The sequence below is a fragment of the Alternaria arborescens genome (genome assembly GCF_004154835.1).
Source record: "Alternaria arborescens strain FERA 675 chromosome Unknown contig_4, whole genome shotgun sequence".
Lineage (NCBI taxonomy): Eukaryota > Fungi > Ascomycota > Dothideomycetes > Pleosporales > Pleosporaceae > Alternaria > Alternaria arborescens.
In genome coordinates, this window is record NW_021167859.1 from 657,356 (window position 1) to 674,180 (window position 16,825).

At 51.7% G+C, this 16,825-nt stretch overlaps 4 protein-coding genes across 4 annotated transcripts; 3 read left to right on the plus strand and 1 right to left on the minus strand.

Moving 5' to 3' along the window:
- Positions 1-2,520: 2,520 nt before the first annotated feature.
- AA0111_g2323 (Chromosome segregation protein) lies at positions 2,521-6,215 on the plus strand (the record flags this gene model as incomplete). The annotated part of the gene is made up of 2 exons (XM_028648082.1): positions 2,521-5,388; positions 5,442-6,215. The coding sequence occupies 2 exons, from the start codon at positions 2,521-2,523 to the stop codon at positions 6,213-6,215; spliced, it is 3,642 nt and encodes a 1,213-aa protein (XP_028510283.1).
- A 4,041-nt stretch (positions 6,216-10,256) lies between these two features.
- On the plus strand, positions 10,257-12,904 carry AA0111_g2324 (hypothetical protein; the record flags this gene model as incomplete). Its single annotated transcript, XM_028648083.1, has 5 exons — positions 10,257-10,352; positions 10,426-11,214; positions 11,267-11,731; positions 11,826-12,177; positions 12,234-12,904. The coding sequence occupies 5 exons, from the start codon at positions 10,257-10,259 to the stop codon at positions 12,902-12,904; spliced, it is 2,373 nt and encodes a 790-aa protein (XP_028510281.1).
- An 871-nt stretch (positions 12,905-13,775) lies between these two features.
- AA0111_g2325 (putative lipase) lies at positions 13,776-15,953 on the minus strand (the record flags this gene model as incomplete). The annotated part of the gene is made up of 1 exon (XM_028648084.1): positions 13,776-15,953. One exon carries the CDS (start codon positions 15,951-15,953, stop codon positions 13,776-13,778), a length of 2,178 nt encoding a protein of 725 aa, XP_028510280.1.
- Positions 15,954-16,309: 356 nt separating this feature from the next.
- Positions 16,310-16,751, plus strand: AA0111_g2326 (hypothetical protein; the record flags this gene model as incomplete). The annotated part of the gene is made up of 2 exons (XM_028648085.1): positions 16,310-16,334; positions 16,387-16,751. The coding sequence occupies 2 exons, from the start codon at positions 16,310-16,312 to the stop codon at positions 16,749-16,751; spliced, it is 390 nt and encodes a 129-aa protein (XP_028509872.1).
- Between the last annotated feature and the right edge of the window lie 74 nt (positions 16,752-16,825).

Consider the following 16,825-nt stretch of genomic DNA (forward strand, 5'->3'; position numbering starts at 1 on the left):
GCAGCCTGAGGCTGGGGCCTTGTTATAAGTAGGAGGACTGGCAATTGCAGAGCGGAGAAAAGGACGAGAAAGGGCAGGTGAACGTTGATTTCGAAGGAGCAGATTTGGGCAAAGCGGATGGAGACGGAGAGGTTAAAAGTACCGCAGAGGGAAGATCGCCTGGCATGGGAATTCAAACAATGGGGCTTTGGCAACATGCGGAACTGAGGAAAGCGATTTGGACGAGCAGGGGCAGGGACAGGGGGTCATGCGATTGGTGTGTAGCGCGCCGAGTTACGTAGTGTGTCTTCCAGATCGACGATGTGTAGGGTAATCGTGACCCAGCCTGCGCCAGTATGGGAAACGCAGGCCTGGATCTCGATCCTTTTGTCGCAGCCTGCAAAGCTTTCTCATCTATCGATTTGCACTCCGTGCTGACTTTACTGTGTTTTGAATATGCGCTTGTAGTGATGTTGCATCCAAGCTGGTGGTCCCGCTTGTTCTCCAGATGGCTGGCTTCAGTCCTCTCCCGACGCCGTCGAAAAACCGGACATTCCCAGGTGCGGATTATTCCCGGCCATAGATGGCTCTGCCCCAAATATCTGTCTGCGTAGTTTGCTAAGTTGCTAGAGAGTTTGCGCAGCCACGGGCAGCTATCCCGAATCGTTCCCACAGCACAAGACTGGGCCAATGACGATGACGTTCCAACGGCTCGCTCCGCGGGACAGGTTGACGGTCAACTGTCACGCTATGGCTCCACATTAACCGTCCACGGCCATCTTCACGAAAACTCGCTCCTCACCAATCAACGCGGCATTTGCCTGCTGCTCCACCTCAGCTTGAACCTCGCGAGAGCTGAACGAGCATTGTATCAAACGCCATGCTAATCAAGCGTTCCCAGCTCTAACTCTCACTCGCAGACGCCTTCTGCGCTCATCCTTCCGCATAGGTGCTAGCAGGTACCGGGGTTGCCAGTTAGCCAAAACTAACAGATAATCCGTAGATCCGTAGCGCACAACAACAACAGGCCACAGTACTTTGCCTCCAATACGCTTGCATGCATTCTGTCGATCACTAGATGTAAGCCCGGACAAGGTTCGCCCCCTCCGATGCAGAAATGGAGACATGGATCGAAGCGCATGGAAAAGTCGTCTACTCGACATCGGGAAGTTGCAAATTGCCATGTTTTGCTTTGAAATCCGATCAGACCCCGCCCCAACCAAGCCATTTTTGCATCATCGTACATTAGCTCCATGTTCCATCTAGATGCCGCTTCACTCATCACCCTGCAAATTGACGTATCATGCTCGGAAGACGCTCGCTTTATGCCTTTTCCTACCTACTCAGTTGACCATGCGGGAAATATCTCGTAGCACTTCACCGCAGCTTGTAGAAAGCCGTTATTGTGGTTTCTAGGCTTTTTTGTACCCCACATAAAAGAGTTTTACGAAACTGATCCTTTGTCTATCGTATTTGCCCTTCGGGTAAATATGCAGTCGGCGGACACGCCGCGTCTGAGTGCCCGGGCAAACTGCGAAGTGTCATTTTTTGTACTTCGTAGTACCCTTTCCTGGCATGCCCCACTGTCACTTCCATGCTGCTGAACCCTAATTGCAGACTAGGGAATTGTGGGTACCGTACCTAACTTTAGGGCTGCCAAAATCATTGCCAGAGCTGACATTGGATAGTGGGCCTTTGATCAACGGCCCAAGAGTTTCCGCTCAACGCCGTACGCCGTTGCGCCGCGCCTAGTTATTGGCCGACTCTTGCTACGGTGTGATGCTTGCAGAAGCCATCGTATGGCGTGGGTTATTTGGATCTTCTAGAGAGATCGACCTCTGCAAGACAGTCTAGATTATGCAAGAACCATGGTCTATGGGCACGACAGTGTAGCTCGAAAGATAGGTATGGAAAATGTGCTGTATCTGCAACAGAGCTGTGTAGACCTCTTCCAATTACCATGTCGCCTTTATTCTTGTGGCCGCCTGTGGAATGTTGCCTGGACGTTACACTGCCGTTGGGTTTGGAAGATGAGCTATTTTAACGCTGGGACAGTGACATCCCAGAGTTGCGGAGGTGTTCGATCTGAGACAAACTAGTAAAAGTGACAAGAAACCTTCTCAGTAAGTCGATAGATGATGAAGAGGTGACGATGAGACCACTCAAGCATAGAATGCTCATAATGTTCCTCGTCGCAATCATTCGGGTAGAGTACAGATGTCGATATCAGCACTCTAATTCTTTGTAAGCCTAGCGCTCAGCCACACAGGCATGTCTGCTACAACGTTGGAGGTTTTCGTGACGACGTCACGTGGGATGATTGATGCGCGGAAGACGATTGGGGTTAGCATGTCTTGGCAGGAAAGCGCGACGCGCACCGCGTCGTCGGTGCAACAGTGGGCAAACACGAGCTCACCATCACCACCGCAACCCCGCTATGTCCTGAAGTTTCCCATCGCGATCGCATACACATACCATACGCGACCGCCAATTCCACCCGATCCGATCTCTCACGCGCCGTGATCGCGCTCCACCGCCGCGATGGGATACATCAAGCAGATAACGATCCAGGGCTTCAAGAGCTACAAGGAGCAAATGCAAATCGAGCCTTTCTCGCCCAACTGCAATGTCGTCGTTGGTCGCAATGGATCTGGAAAGAGTAATTTCTTTGCCGCTGTGCGCTTCGTGCTGGGCGACGATTACCACAACTTGGGTCGTGAAGAGCGTCAGGCGCTGCTACACGAGGGATCTGGTTCAGCCGTCATGTCAGCATACGTGGAAGTATGCTTCGACAACACAGAGGACCGCTTCCAGACTGGCAAGCCCGAATTCTTCTTGCGCCGGACCATTGGCGCAAAGAAGGACGAGTACTCGGTCAACCGCAAGAACGCTACCAAATCCGAGGTCATGCAGATTCTTGAATCTGCTGGCTTTTCACGGTCAAACCCATACTATATCGTTCCACAGGGTCGTGTTACGGCGCTCACCAACATGAAGGATTCTGAGCGCTTGAAATTGCTGAAAGAAATCTCCGGTTCCAACGTATACGAAGAGCGACGCGCAAACAGTTTGAAGCTACTAGCCGAAACCGAGAACAAATGTTCCAGCGTTGACGTTGTAATTGAATCCATCAATGGGCGTCTAAATGAGCTCGAGGGTGAGAAGGAGGAGTTGGAGGCGTGGAGCAGGAACGACAGGGAGCGCCGGTCGTTGATGTACGTACTGAAGTCGCGCGAAGAAGCCGATCTGGAGGCCTTGATCGAGAACATTGATCACCTCGAGAACCAGGGTCGTGAGATGAAAGAGAGCAACGAGGCAGCCTTTGTTCAAACCGAGGCAGACATTGCGCAAATCGACATGGACATCAACCGACGCAAAGGTGACCTAGACGTCCTTCGAGAGGATCGTGTGCAGTCTGAACAGGAACGCAAGTCGGCGACACTGGAAAAGGCCAAGATCGAGCTTGAGCTCAAGGCGTTGCAGGACAACCAGTCAGTCACCCAGCGAACGAAGAAATCGCGGGACACGCAGATCAAGTCACTCCAACAGCAAATACGCGCACGAGAGGCGGAGCTCAAGCAGCTGCTTCCTCAATACACTGCCAAGAAGGAAGAGGAGGAAGCTGTCAGATCGCAATTGCTCGAAGCTGAGGGCCAACAGAAGCGGCTGGAGGAAAAGCAAGGTCGTACAGCATTCTACACGACCAAACGACAGCGAGATGACGCATTGCGTGCTCAGATTGAGGCTGCCAACGCCGACCTTAGCCGCCGCAAAGCCGTCCTCATGCAGACCAAGGAGGAGATTACTCAGTTAGAGAGCGATGTCGAGCGTCTTGAGAATGAGATTGCTGAACTCAGGTCAAACATCGAGAGCGAGGGAGACGCAAGTGTCAATCTTGCGGCCAAGGTTGAGCAAGCGAAAGACGCCTACAAAGCTGTACACGATGAGCAGACGAGTCTCTACCGAGAAGAGAACAGAGTCAACACTCAACTTACAAACTCACAAGCCGAGCTTCGGAAAGCGGAAAGCGCCTTCTCCCGGCTACTTGATCATGGCACAAGCCGGGGGCTGGAGTCTCTCCGTCGGTACCAAAAAGAAGGAGAACTGGAGGGAGTACATGGCACCATCGCAGACCTGCTCGATGTCAGCAACGACTACAGGGCCGTCACTGAAGCAGCAGCTGAGGGTGCACTCTTCAATGTTGTTGTAGATAACGACGAAGTGTCCACGAGGCTGATCGACAGGCTTATCAAGGACAAGGGCGGACGTATTACTTTTATTCCCCTCAACCGCATTCGGACTCATGACTTGGACCTTCCTGCGACCGGCGACATGCAGCCGCTGTTACCGAAGCTGAGGTATGACGAGAGATTCGAGGATGCTTTCAGGCATGTGTTCGGCAAGATCGTGGTCTGTCCTGACCTGACTGCCTGCAAGAAGAACGCAAAGCAATACAACGTCCGTGCGTATACTCTCGACGGAGATAACGCCTCACGGAAGGGACAGTACCGAGGTGGTTACCACGACATGTCTAAGTCAAAGATTCGGGCTTATCAAGCACTGGCTGAAATCCGCACTCAGTACGACGAGTTGCAGCAGCGGAAGCGGGACATTGCTATAGAACTCGAGCAAAAGCGTCAGCAGCTTACCGCAGCACTAAGCGAGGTTCGCAGACGGGAACACGAAAAGGACAAGGGCGAGAACAGCTACGCGCCCATGCGAGAAGAAGTACGCGTGAAGCAGAGGATTCTGCGAGATACCCAGGATAGCCTCGCGAGGAAACAGACAACCGCTTCGTCATTACAATCAACAATCAACCAGCTAGGCGCGCAACAGAGCGACTGGGAGGCGGAAATTGCTTCCAAATTCGAGAAGGCGCTGTCAAATGATGAGGAGCAGATGTTGATCACGTTACGGAGCACTGTGCAAGACCTGAGACGGCAATTTGCACGAACAAAAGAAGAGCGCGCCACGCTAGAAACCCGGAAAGACGAGGCTGAGCTGGATCTCAACGAGAACTTGCAGCCAGCGCTGGATGATATCCAAATACAGCAGGGCGGCGCAAGCGGCTCTACTGGCCAGTCAACCCGGTTACGAGAATGCGAACGAGCACTAGATGCAGTCAATCAAACCATCGCGAACCTTGATCAACAGATACAGGAGATCGACGCTCAGATCGAAGACATCCGAGCCCAGTTGAGCGAACTGGAGGACGCAAGAAACGAAAAGGAGACTAGCAATCGACAGCTAGCAAAGACAATGGCGAGACAAGAGCAGGCCATGTCCAAGAAGGACTCCGATCGTAGCCGTCATACAGATCGATTGGCAGAGGTCAAGCGGGATATCCGAGATTTGGGTACTCTTCCTGAAGACGTTGATCGGAAGTACACTCGATGGGACACTACCAAGGTAAGCTGGATGCTGGTCTTTCGAATCCGCATATAGCTAACATTTCGAAAAAGGTCACTAAAGAACTCACCAAAGCCAACCAAGCCCTCAAGAGCTTCGCGCACGTCAACAAGAAGGCTTTCGAACATTATGAGAACTTCACACGCCAAAGACGCACCCTTACAGAACGCCGCGCCGAACTCAACACATCGCGCAAATCCATTGAAAACCTCATCGACGTGTTAGACCAACGCAAAGACGAAGCCATCGCCCGAACCTTCAAACAAGTCGCCGCCGCCTTTGGCGAAGTTTTCCAACAACTCGTGCCCATCGGCCGCGGCCGCCTAGTCATCAACCGCAAATCCGACCGCGATGCACGAGGCGACATATCCGACGATGACGACATGGAAGAAGAAGAGACACAAGGCAAGAAGAGCAAAGTCGAAGAGTACACAGGTGTCAGCATCGCCGTATCCTTCAACAGCAAGCACGACGAGCAGCAAAAGATTGGCCAACTCTCTGGTGGTCAAAAGTCGCTCTGCGCACTCGCCCTCATCTTTGCTATCCAAAAGTGCGATCCTGCACCCTTTTACCTCTTTGATGAAATCGATGCCAATCTCGATGCGCAGTACCGTACTGCTGTTGCGCAGATGCTGGAACGATTGAGTGGTCAGGGTGGTAAGAACAAGGATGGAGGAGGCCAGTTTATCTGTACGACCTTCAGACCTGAGATGGTGCATGTGGCGGATCGATGTTATGGCGTTACTTATACGAACAAGACGAGTAGCATTGATGTTGTTGATAGAGAAGCGGCGCTTGAGTTCGTCGAGGGTATGCAGAAGGCATAGGCAAGGCCGTAAATTGCGAAGCCTGAAGGAGAGAGGATAGGTAATATGGAAGCTTTTTCCGAATGTCAACGTCTCAGATGGCTGTTCGGTTTGTTTCTTTGATATCAAGTCTTCATGATACATGTATATGTTTGCGACTGGGAAAGTAAGAAATGCGTTTTCGTATATTAGGTAGCTATATTATGCAGTCTCTACTTGGCTGTTCTTCCACATCCTACCTTTCTTTATTCCACCAACGCTGATCCAATACTTGAAACGAGTTCCTTCGTACAGCGTCAGCATCCTTTACAATTCCTGCCCCTTCACTTCCCTTCTGTATAGATTAGAGCCTTCCACCACGTATGCTATACGGATTGTTGCCAAGAGCGCGAATCATATTCCAGGCTCTCTCTGCATTGCTGTTCCATGAGACAACGCCTTATCCATTCAAGTTCCAAGGAGTTGGCTTGATCGTGTCCCTTCTTGCGGTCATGTGTGCAGATGCGGTACCTAGACCTATCCTAATTGGACGCGAATTCCTCTTTCCCTTAGTTATGGTATCTGTGTAAGTGGATCTCGTGCCGTAAGAGTTCGTCTCGAGATCGGGCACATCGCTGTACATCGTTGTATGCACTGCTCCTGCGACGTAGCGTGACCCTTGTGACGCATGCGCTGCGAAAAGAGCAATTCGTGTCGAGGATCGGACTTTACTATGGGGATCGCGAAGTATGACCATCGCGATCTAGCCGGGTTCCACTCGATAGGGCGCGGGAGGCTCTTCCGGAGCTGCCTGTGCTTGTGTTCGACAACAGCGAGTGTTCGGAACCGAGATCACTCAGCGCTGCCGGCCTAAGCCGCCAGATGTTTTTTTGGTGCTAGATGTCGCCGTATTCTCTCTAGTGCTAGTGCGCTAATGCCGGACATGGGCTTATTGATCCAGCACTCGAAACAAGCAGTAGCCTTTTCCCTCTGGCTAGATGCAGGAGAATGTAGTGCTACCAGTAGTAGAGGCGTGGCCATACGCATGTATGCAAAACCGTTTGTGTAGGTCTGCAGATACTGTGAAGCTTGCAATATGATCGAATGTTGATGTGGTATCGTGAATAGAGAATCTGTATATCGTGACATAACGATGCAAAGAAGAATGCGAGCTGCGCTGAAGTATGCGACGGTCAGAGCCGTGAATTCGTCGCGAAATTGTATGGCTCCAGTCGTGACATCTTGCCAGAAGACTGATGTGTCATTACTCGCTGCTCCACCTGCATGCTCAAGCCAGAGCTCTTCGATATTGGTCGCGACCTCCGTATACGTCTCGGGGTCAATAGGGTGTTGTGATGCGTCGCTTTCCTGTGCAGCGTTTTCTTCTATCAGGTAGGATACATGGCTCAGCAATCTCTGGAACACGGGTAGTCGGATGTATTCTAGTGACCCGTGCAAGATTCTTTGTACTTGAAAGGGTGTTTCTTCGCAATCCCTAGTCAGATTGATGAATACCATCTGGGTCCGGAGATGGTCTGCATAAGAAAGACGGGAGGTTAGCCTATACCCCAAATATACCCGTATGTGAGTGCTTACAGAAGATCTGACATAATGCCCCTCCTGAACATTGCTTTGGTTTGGTCACTTCAAGCATCCGGACAGCTCCGTAGATGTGTGAGCGATATGCTTCGGCATCTGTAGCTTGGATAGCCTCGAAGAAGCTGAACAGGACACTCGTAGATACCATATGTACTGTAACCTCATACTTGTTCTGTGGCCGTGAAATGAATCGATAGTGTGTCCGTAACGCTTCGCCGTATAGTTTCCGAGAGTATTGCGTCAATGCTAGATTGTCAGTTTCGACAGCACAGTAGACAGATGCCGTAGCTTGTACTGCCAATACCAACGCTTCATTCGTGCCATCCGTGGTCAAGACAGGCAGGCTATGCAACCAAGTACGCCGATTCCTAATATCTGTCCCTTCGCCATCGGACGTAAAGTATGCCAGGAAGCGTGCGTAGAATGACTCGGTCACAATTGTTCGTTGCGAGGTCCGATACAATGGCAGGCCATCACAACGCATCCGAGCCTGAGTATTGAGTCCCGAGCTCCTGATCAGTGCCTTTGGCTTGCGCTTTTGCATTCCATTCTTTGCAATGTTCGTCATATCAACGAACAAGGGTCCATCTGGAAGTCCAGGACATTCGCGACCAGTGCGGATGCACATTAGACATTGCGGAACCGTCGCGTCGCACCTAATGCGTTTCTTTCGACACACTGCACATGACTTTGTTCTTGAAGGCATTGGAAGATCTCGGTATATTCAGAAGAAAAGAGTGTATGGGTATAGGTGTGGGATGCTTCAAAGCAACCCAAGATGTTTGCGGATTGATGCCGAGCCCCATTTTACGCTAGCTGGGATTGGTGAGCTAGCAAAAATTTCCAGAAGTGGAATAACGCGACCCACATTTGAACATCCCCTGGGCAGGGCAGAACTCGGGTCATTCAGCTCTTGTTTGCGCCAGCAAGCAAACCTCGGCCGTTCTATGTGGCCGCTGGATTCTAATATGAACTCAAGGCGTTATAACACATGCACATCAGACAGTGCCGCTAAAACTGCTAAGCTACAGCTACCTAGGTACCCTGGAGCGAGACACATAGGCTGCTCTGTACGATCGTGATCGAGCGAGGATTGGAGAATCAGTCGCAACCCAATAGTATCTGGCGTTACTTCGCATACCCAAACAGAGCATCGCCTGCCCCGTAGCACGAACATGGACGTCCGAAGGCTGGCCCAAGGAGGTATAGAAGTTTTTTTTTACAAGGTGTACGGAATGCCTCTTGACAGCACGTAAAGTCTGTGAGTATTTGCCACCAAATTCGATACCCTGATGACCACAAGCACTCCATCTAACATATCTGTAGTAATGAATAGAAGCGAGGTATTCCTGGTGGGTATGACCTGTATCATCGCGCATACTGCGAAATAGCGCGCTGGCTACCTACGTACGCTCAAATAGCACGCCGACCCGAGGACCTTCTCAGATTCCCTCCAGGTCGTTTATGCTGCGTGTCTTCTGGATCCTTTGTACAGTTTTTGTTGCGATAATCTGACAGCCCGGGATGCCATGGCGGCTCGCAGGCCTCTTCTGCGGGGCCATTCGCTGCCCTACCTCGAATCTCGATCCCGGCTGGGCAATACCCGCTTGTATGTAGAGCCATTGCTAAATCCATCCAACTTTATCTGCCCACCTCAAGATCGCAACACGACGCTTTTTCTGAACGTGGACCGACATTGCAGACCTTGATTGGTGGATGGGTATCCGCCTATCATTCTTCTGAAAGGTGTAATAAGTCTTATCCCCCAGTAGCGGCACCTTCACAACCACCCGTTCGCGTTTACAGAAGTGGACTATCTCTTGTCTGAATTGTCCGCCAGAGCCACTCAGCGCTGTGCTTCTTCAACTACTGTGCGTCACCGGGTCCCTTCACGCGCCATACTGTCCTGGAGATCTGTTTCCCCTCATACCTCATACGGTACGAGGTCTACGGAGACCTTGCCCGGAACTCAACACGTGACTTATTCGCTTCTTTGGAAGCGGATTTATGCGCGAGCTGCATCTGCATTGGCAGTACGGGTCCTCTACTGGTTTATAATCGTCGTCAGCCTGTGCTATGCAGCAAATCCCACTTGGTCAGTCCAGTGATGGACAGGGTAGGAAGACCGCGATTCAAAAGACGGCGCCGCAGCAGGGTAACGAAAACTCGGAGAGACCCGACAAAGAAGAAAGAGTGTCAGTGACTCCACCTCCAACACCAAGACACTATATTCTAACCCGTTCTTTTAGAGCAAGAGCATGCAAAACGTGCCGTAAACGAAGTATACAGCCTTATACATCCGCACTCAATTGCCGGTGCTGACAAAACTCCAGAAGTCAGGTGTTCTGGTGATACACCGCGTTGCGCCAACTGCGAACGCAGCAACCTGACGTGTGTGTACGATCCAGCACGGCGAGATCGCCTAGGAGAGTATGTAAAACTAGACTCCTTACTTGGCTACATGTATGCTAATTCTACAGGGCCATGCGGCTGAACAAGAATCTCCTCAATCTCCTGAAAGACCTCAAGGGGCGCGTCGATGAGGAAGATAGGAAGATCATCAATCAGACTTTACACGATGTAGGCGGCCCTTTGACCATCTGGTTTCCTATCATATCCTGCAAGGTAACCATTAACATTACTTCCATTGCAGGTAGAGGATGATTTGGTCTCGTCGGGTTCATTACAGTCCGTAAGAATGCGGGGAAAGAGACCGCGCGATCATTCACCGACACGTCAAGGTGAGAATCATAGTGACCACGGAGAGGCCTTCGTGACGGCCTCAGTGGGATCCAACGAAGACCTTGACTTCCTTGATGAAGATTTGATGCGTGATCCACATGCAAGAGAAACCGGCTATATGGGTCAGAACTCTGAAGTCCAATGGCTACGGAGCGTCCAGCGCCAAGCAGAACGCGGCAACACAGATCCCCGTGGTCAACGGTACGGCCCTCCTGGTGCGAGTACTGAAGCGATCGATGAACGATCCGACGCTCTACATGAACGGAGGCAGAATGCTAGACCAGGATCGATGCACCATATCACGGACGCGACTTTCTACCTTGACAGCGACGACATCGAGATTGACATAGCGGTGGACCCTAGGGAGATGCCAAGCCCAGAGATCGCTGAGAAGTTCTTTGCCTGTTACATGGACACTGTGCACGGTACATTCCCACTCATGCCTGCCAATTTCGAGGACCAGTTTCGCCGCTATATCCAAGCTTCTAAACATGGGCACCCATTTTTCGTACCCGACGGATGGCGTGCAACCATGAATTTGCTCTTCGCGATTGGCGCAAAATATTCACACCTTGTTGGCGCAGAGTGGAGAGGCGACGAGAGGGACCATCTGATATACATGACAAGAGCAGTCCAGCTTCTGGGTTTGAAAGACACTCTGACCTTTCTTGCAGCTCCCAGCCTAGACAAAATCCAAGCTGTGAGTTCCCATTGGTCCTATCTGCTGACAACTACCTAACATGCACTCTCAGACAGGAACGTTGGCCTTTTACTTCCTTGTAATTGGGCATGTGAGTAGAGCATGGATTATGATAGGACTTTCTATCAGGCTTGCCTTGGCGCTCGGTCTGCACTTGCGCAACGAGGACACTTCATTGAGTGATTCCAGGAGGGAGCCGCTGGTAAAAACATGGTGGTGTTTGCACTCAATAGAGTGTCTCGTCTCTTCTATCACCGGCCGTCCTCCAGTCATCGGGAACGAGGATTGTACTGTATCCTTGCCACAACAATCCCCCGAATCGCCAACCCGACAAACATCTCGCATTCGCACCAACTACGGCTCGCCTCAAACCACGGCAAATAATAGAGCTTCCGAGTCTGGCAAACGGAAGACAGACAAGAGCCACTATCTCCATATGTATATTACCCTGACTATCATTCAACAAAAGGTCCTTCTCAGTCTGTATTCACCTCGAACTGCGGTACAATCTTGGCAGGTACGTGTAGTTTTCCTCCAAATGGTTTTTTCCATTGCCAGCGAACAATTTCTCATACGAATCTATGGCCATTTCCTGACTAGTATACCTACAGTACGTTCAAACGAGAATCACGGAGTTACTCAAGGAGCTAGAAAACTGGGTGCAGACGGCTTTACCACCTGAGGATGCTCGACCCAGTACTTGGACTCAACGATCCGATCTCAACCGTGAACGGTTCCTGCTCAGAATCTACTATTGGAGTACGAAAGTTCTTATTACTAGACCTTGTCTATGCCGAATCGAACGGAGGATAGCAACGGAGAGTTCGAAGTCCATGAACTTCAACACCGACACTGCTGAGACTTGTGTCGAAGCAGCTCGACAGATGGCAATGCTGTTTCCCGAGCAGCCAGATACAGGCTTTATCTACTCCCAAGGGCCATGGTGGGATGTGGTTCATATCAGTAAGTCTACCATGGTTGAAGTACTGTTTCATCAAAGCTGACTGTCGTCACGTTAGTTATGCAAGCTTTAGCCGTACTTCTGCTCGAGATGGCCTATGAGGGCAAGCATCTGAAAGACGAGAAAGCCGATATCCTTGCGTGTATCAAAAAGATGATACGCTGGCTTCGGGCTATGAAAGCAAACGACCCAGTTGCGGCTCGTGCTCACGACGTCGTTTACAAGATTTTGAATAGCTGCGCTCCAGTTCTTCAGGAGCAGGTAAAGGAGTTGATTGACGACGATAGTAATTGGACCTCGCAGCCTGCGCGACCGGCCCGTTCCGGTGCATCTTCTACGTTCCCGTCACAGTCAACTTCATGGGATACACCAAGCGGTACAGGTTTCTCGGAAGAGATGCCGCCAAACTACCCACCCCCACTATCCCATGATCATCTCGTGGATCCGCTGCTCCAATATCCTTTACCCACACAACAACCAACACCTTCTGCTTTTGGTAACCCGTTCTTCACAAGCTTCGACCAAGGAGTGCCTATTGTTGAAATGCAACAATTGTGGTGGCATTCAGCGCCTTTCAGTAATCTGGACTGGGATGCTTCCGAGATGAACCTATCGCAGCAGCAGCTCATGCAACAACAGATGCAGCAGCAAATGCATCACCAGATGCGGCCGGACGATCCCATGGAGCTGGAGCATGAAGGAGGCGATTTTTCGGAGCCGCCTAGTTAGCAGTTGGGTGAAGTGATGACCCAAACCCATTTCTCTTGTCATCGGCTATGTAAGGGACTCTAGATGTCCGAACAGAGGTAGCTCAGTTCACGACACATACACGGAGACAACCCAGTCAGAACTGGTTTCCACTTGAAATAGCCTCTTTTATGCATGTGGTCTTTGTGATTCCTCCATTTCATCCATCCCACTCTCCATCGACGGTCTGCCAAAACTTGACAACGACTTAATTACACGTGTAAATTAGCGTGCCTTCTTGTACCGCAAATCATCGACGTCGACTTACCTCATTAGGAGACAAGGTCCTGTAGAAGACGAAGCTCCGATATGCGGGATCGTAATCGTCCTTTTCATCATTTTTGAGCATTGGTCATAATTGCAGGCCGCAAGCCCAAAGGAACAACTGCTCACCTTTCCGTTGAAGTGTTTAGGCAACAACATGCGCGACAGAGTGCGGTAGATGGTTACAGCGCTGTTCCATATCCATGTCATGGTATGTGCAATATAGCTTAGGGTGTTGCTGATCTCGGGCGCGTCCCACAGGATCGAGAAGTGATTGGTTGGCATCTATAGCATTGTTGCAAACACGTAGCCTAGGTAAGAGTGAAGTAAGAGTGAGGTCTCATTACGCTGCAGAGGTGCAGCGGCGCCGGGCTCCGTGGCCAATCACATTTGTGAAGGTGGCCTGAAGTGGGGTTGAGATGGTGCCAGGGAGTATCTGAAAAGGTCCTTCGATCCTTCTCCTTCGTACACAAGATAGATGCTAGTCGAGAAATTGCAAATTCTAAAGCCGCTATGAGGTAGCCATGAAGATTCTTGTCATTCAATTTGCAACCAACAGGTAATACACAAATGGTCGTCACTCGTCACATCAACCACTAGATGGATGCTTCTTTTTCAAGACGTTCCTCCGCTGTTTCCTATCCGCCTCCAGTAGTCTTTCCCGATCGATTTGACTCTTGTTACTACTGCCCTCGCCGAAGTCGAATCCTTCTCCTTGTGTGAGTCCGCTGACGGCTTTGCCCGCGCCAAGAGTGATACCATTGGCTCCGATTTTGCCCGCCATACTCTTCGTGCTCTGCTGGCTGTCGAAGCTTGACCTCCTGGCGGGGGTTTGGTTAGCGGGTGTGGTAGTTTGAGACGGATCCGTACCAGCGACTTCGTCCGAGGACCACCATCCCTCAGGCCGAGACGTGGAGGTCTTTTCCGTGATTTGCGAATCGCCAACTGACGCACCTGGGGAGTTGAAGGATATGGTTGATATCCTATTTGAAGGATCTGGTGTAGATATGGTTGACATCCTGTTTGTGGGGTCTGGTGTAGACATGGTTGACATTCTGTGTGACGGAGGTGGTGACATGATTCTACTGCGGACAGGCGAGGGTTTCTCCTCTGTAACAGCCCTCCGATGCGTAGCAGGTCGTGTTGTCTTGGGTGGGGAGACGGCACTGGCTAACGACACCGGCCTTTCGGCTAATGTCGTACCATCGATGGAGCTCGGCGTCCGCGAGGGCTGGGACACCTTTCTTGTCCGTAGCGCTACTGGAGCTGTCGCGCTCTCGTCTCCCGCATCGTCTTCGTCGTAGTCTTCGGCGTCTAACCCAGGGAGCTTACTGGATTCTGGCAAAAGACCTTGATACCTGCCTGGTGATCGCAAGCGTCGTTGTTTTTGACCCTCTAGAGCTGCCGGTTCTGAAGTTGCAAATTTATCCAGTGCTTCAAAGACATGTGGAAAAACGAGAGTGTCGACCGACTCGGCCCATAAAAAGTCCAGATGCTCGTAGTGGGGGATTTCTTTTGCTATAGTATGAGACGGCAGCTCCTTAAGCATAACATCAATGTCGACTAGACTGTCTGAACCACCGTAGACAAGCACAATGGGCGTTTTGATGTTCTTGGTTGGGAATTTGGCGACTTTGTAGTACTTGGACCGATTCGAGGTGATTGGGTTTGGCGCTTCATCGTCGTACATTTGAAATGTGCCGTTTCGAATGATCTGGAACCAGTGTACCACGCTCTTGGTCGACGTGTATGAATACAGATGTGGGTATGCTGCGAGCTTTTGCTCGGGCAGAATGTTGACAGCGGACCAGTTGAACAGGAAGCGCAGGGATGTGTCAATGAAGCGAACGAAGATGGGTGGATATAGGATAGATTGCCACATGGTCGCCGACGGGAGAATGGTCTTGCGTCCAAAGGCCAAGTACAGAATGTCCGGAGAAGCTTTCACGAAAGCGTCGACAATGCCTGACGCAACGCCCTTGGGCGACATGGCTGGGGCCAGCGCAATGAAAACATCAACCTTCTCGTTGAGCGTAGGGTGGATAGATAATGTTGCAAAGGCCTGGGCGGTTCCTTGGGAAAAGCCAATGTACGATAGCGATGGCTGATGCGTAGTCTCGAGAATGTAGGCAATGGAGTCGGGAATGTCGTGGAAGGCGAATTGGTCCATGCTGAAATTCCAGAAGCTGCTCGAGGTAGGGGGAGTATGGACGCTCTTCTTGGAGTACTTGTTTCCGCGGTTGTTGCCGAGCCAGACGTCGTATCCTCGCTCCACCAGCTCAAACGGCAAGCATCGCTGCTTATCGGTCAAGCAAACCCAGACCTCGCTGTTCATCATCAGGCCGTGGTGGAGGTAGACGACCTTCTTCTTGAGGCCTTTTGCCTTGTCTCCGCTGTTGACGCGCATGTTTTCTTCGCCGTGTCGCCAGCCCAGGCGGTGCAGACCCAGGAGATAGCCATCACCGGTCTGTACAATGTGTTCCTCGCAGTAGTAGCCGTAGAGGTCGCATAGCTCGGTAAAATCGGAGGCGTTGGCGATGGAGCTCCACACGCCCTTCTTCTTCTGGCGCGAGCGCTTGGACGAGGGCGAGGAGAGGTGGTTGAACAGGCGGCGGGTCAGGCGGTAGCAGAAGTTGATGATGGGCGTGGGCAGGGCGAGGGTGATGACGGCGATGATGGATTCGAGGATGATGAGACACACGGAAACCGACAGGGCGACGTACTCGCGGATGTGCAGGCGCGACAGGAAGGGTATGTGGAGCGCCATGGTGCCCACGGGCGTGTCGAAACTTGAGGGCACACGAGCAATTAAAGCGTCGACAAAAGACTTGCAGGACAACGCATAGCCCCTCTGGAGCGCGGGCCTCTGGAAAGTCGAAGCTTGAGCCCCTCCTGAACTACGGTGAGGAAGGGCTCCAGGGCGGGTAGCAGGATCCAGTAGCGAATGTCCAAATGACGTTCCAGACGAAAGCTTCCGTCCGTCTGTCCATCCCTGACATGTGACAACGCATTGAGCCCCGGAGCTTAGCGCGACGTTTCCGCCGACGGGCTTTTGCTCCACCAAGTCACTCCACACATGCGTTGTTGAATGCGCTGGTAGCCACACACGACCACCCAGCCAACATGCCGCAATCATGTAAAGACATCCGTATGGCCTGTTTCACCATCCCTCGACTGCCTCGGCTAACCGTAGTGGCTAGGCGCTGCGCTGGCATTCTGCCTCCAAAATAGCGACTGCATAATGGTCGACCGGCACACGCCAGGCGAATGTCTGCGTCCACCCCTCAAATACACCCTCCCCACCCAGTGCCAGCAGCTGCAGAAGGGGTACGCCGAATGCAAAAAAGGCATGATTGACATGCGCAAGCGGTTCCGCGGCAACCGACCCATCGCCGTCCAGGGACAACTCGAGACGGGCGCATTTGGCCAGGGACGAGCCGAGGCAGACGAGAAGACGGGCACCATTGAGGAGAAGGGGTACATGCTCTACGCCGGCCGCCCGTATAAAGACGTCAAGGAGACCAAGGGCGATGAGGATCCAGACAACAAGGGCCTGGAGCGGTAGTGCTGCCTCTCTGTCGCGACAACAGCATATATCGGCGTTTGGGTGTGAGTCACGGGGCCTCCATCCCCCCCTCT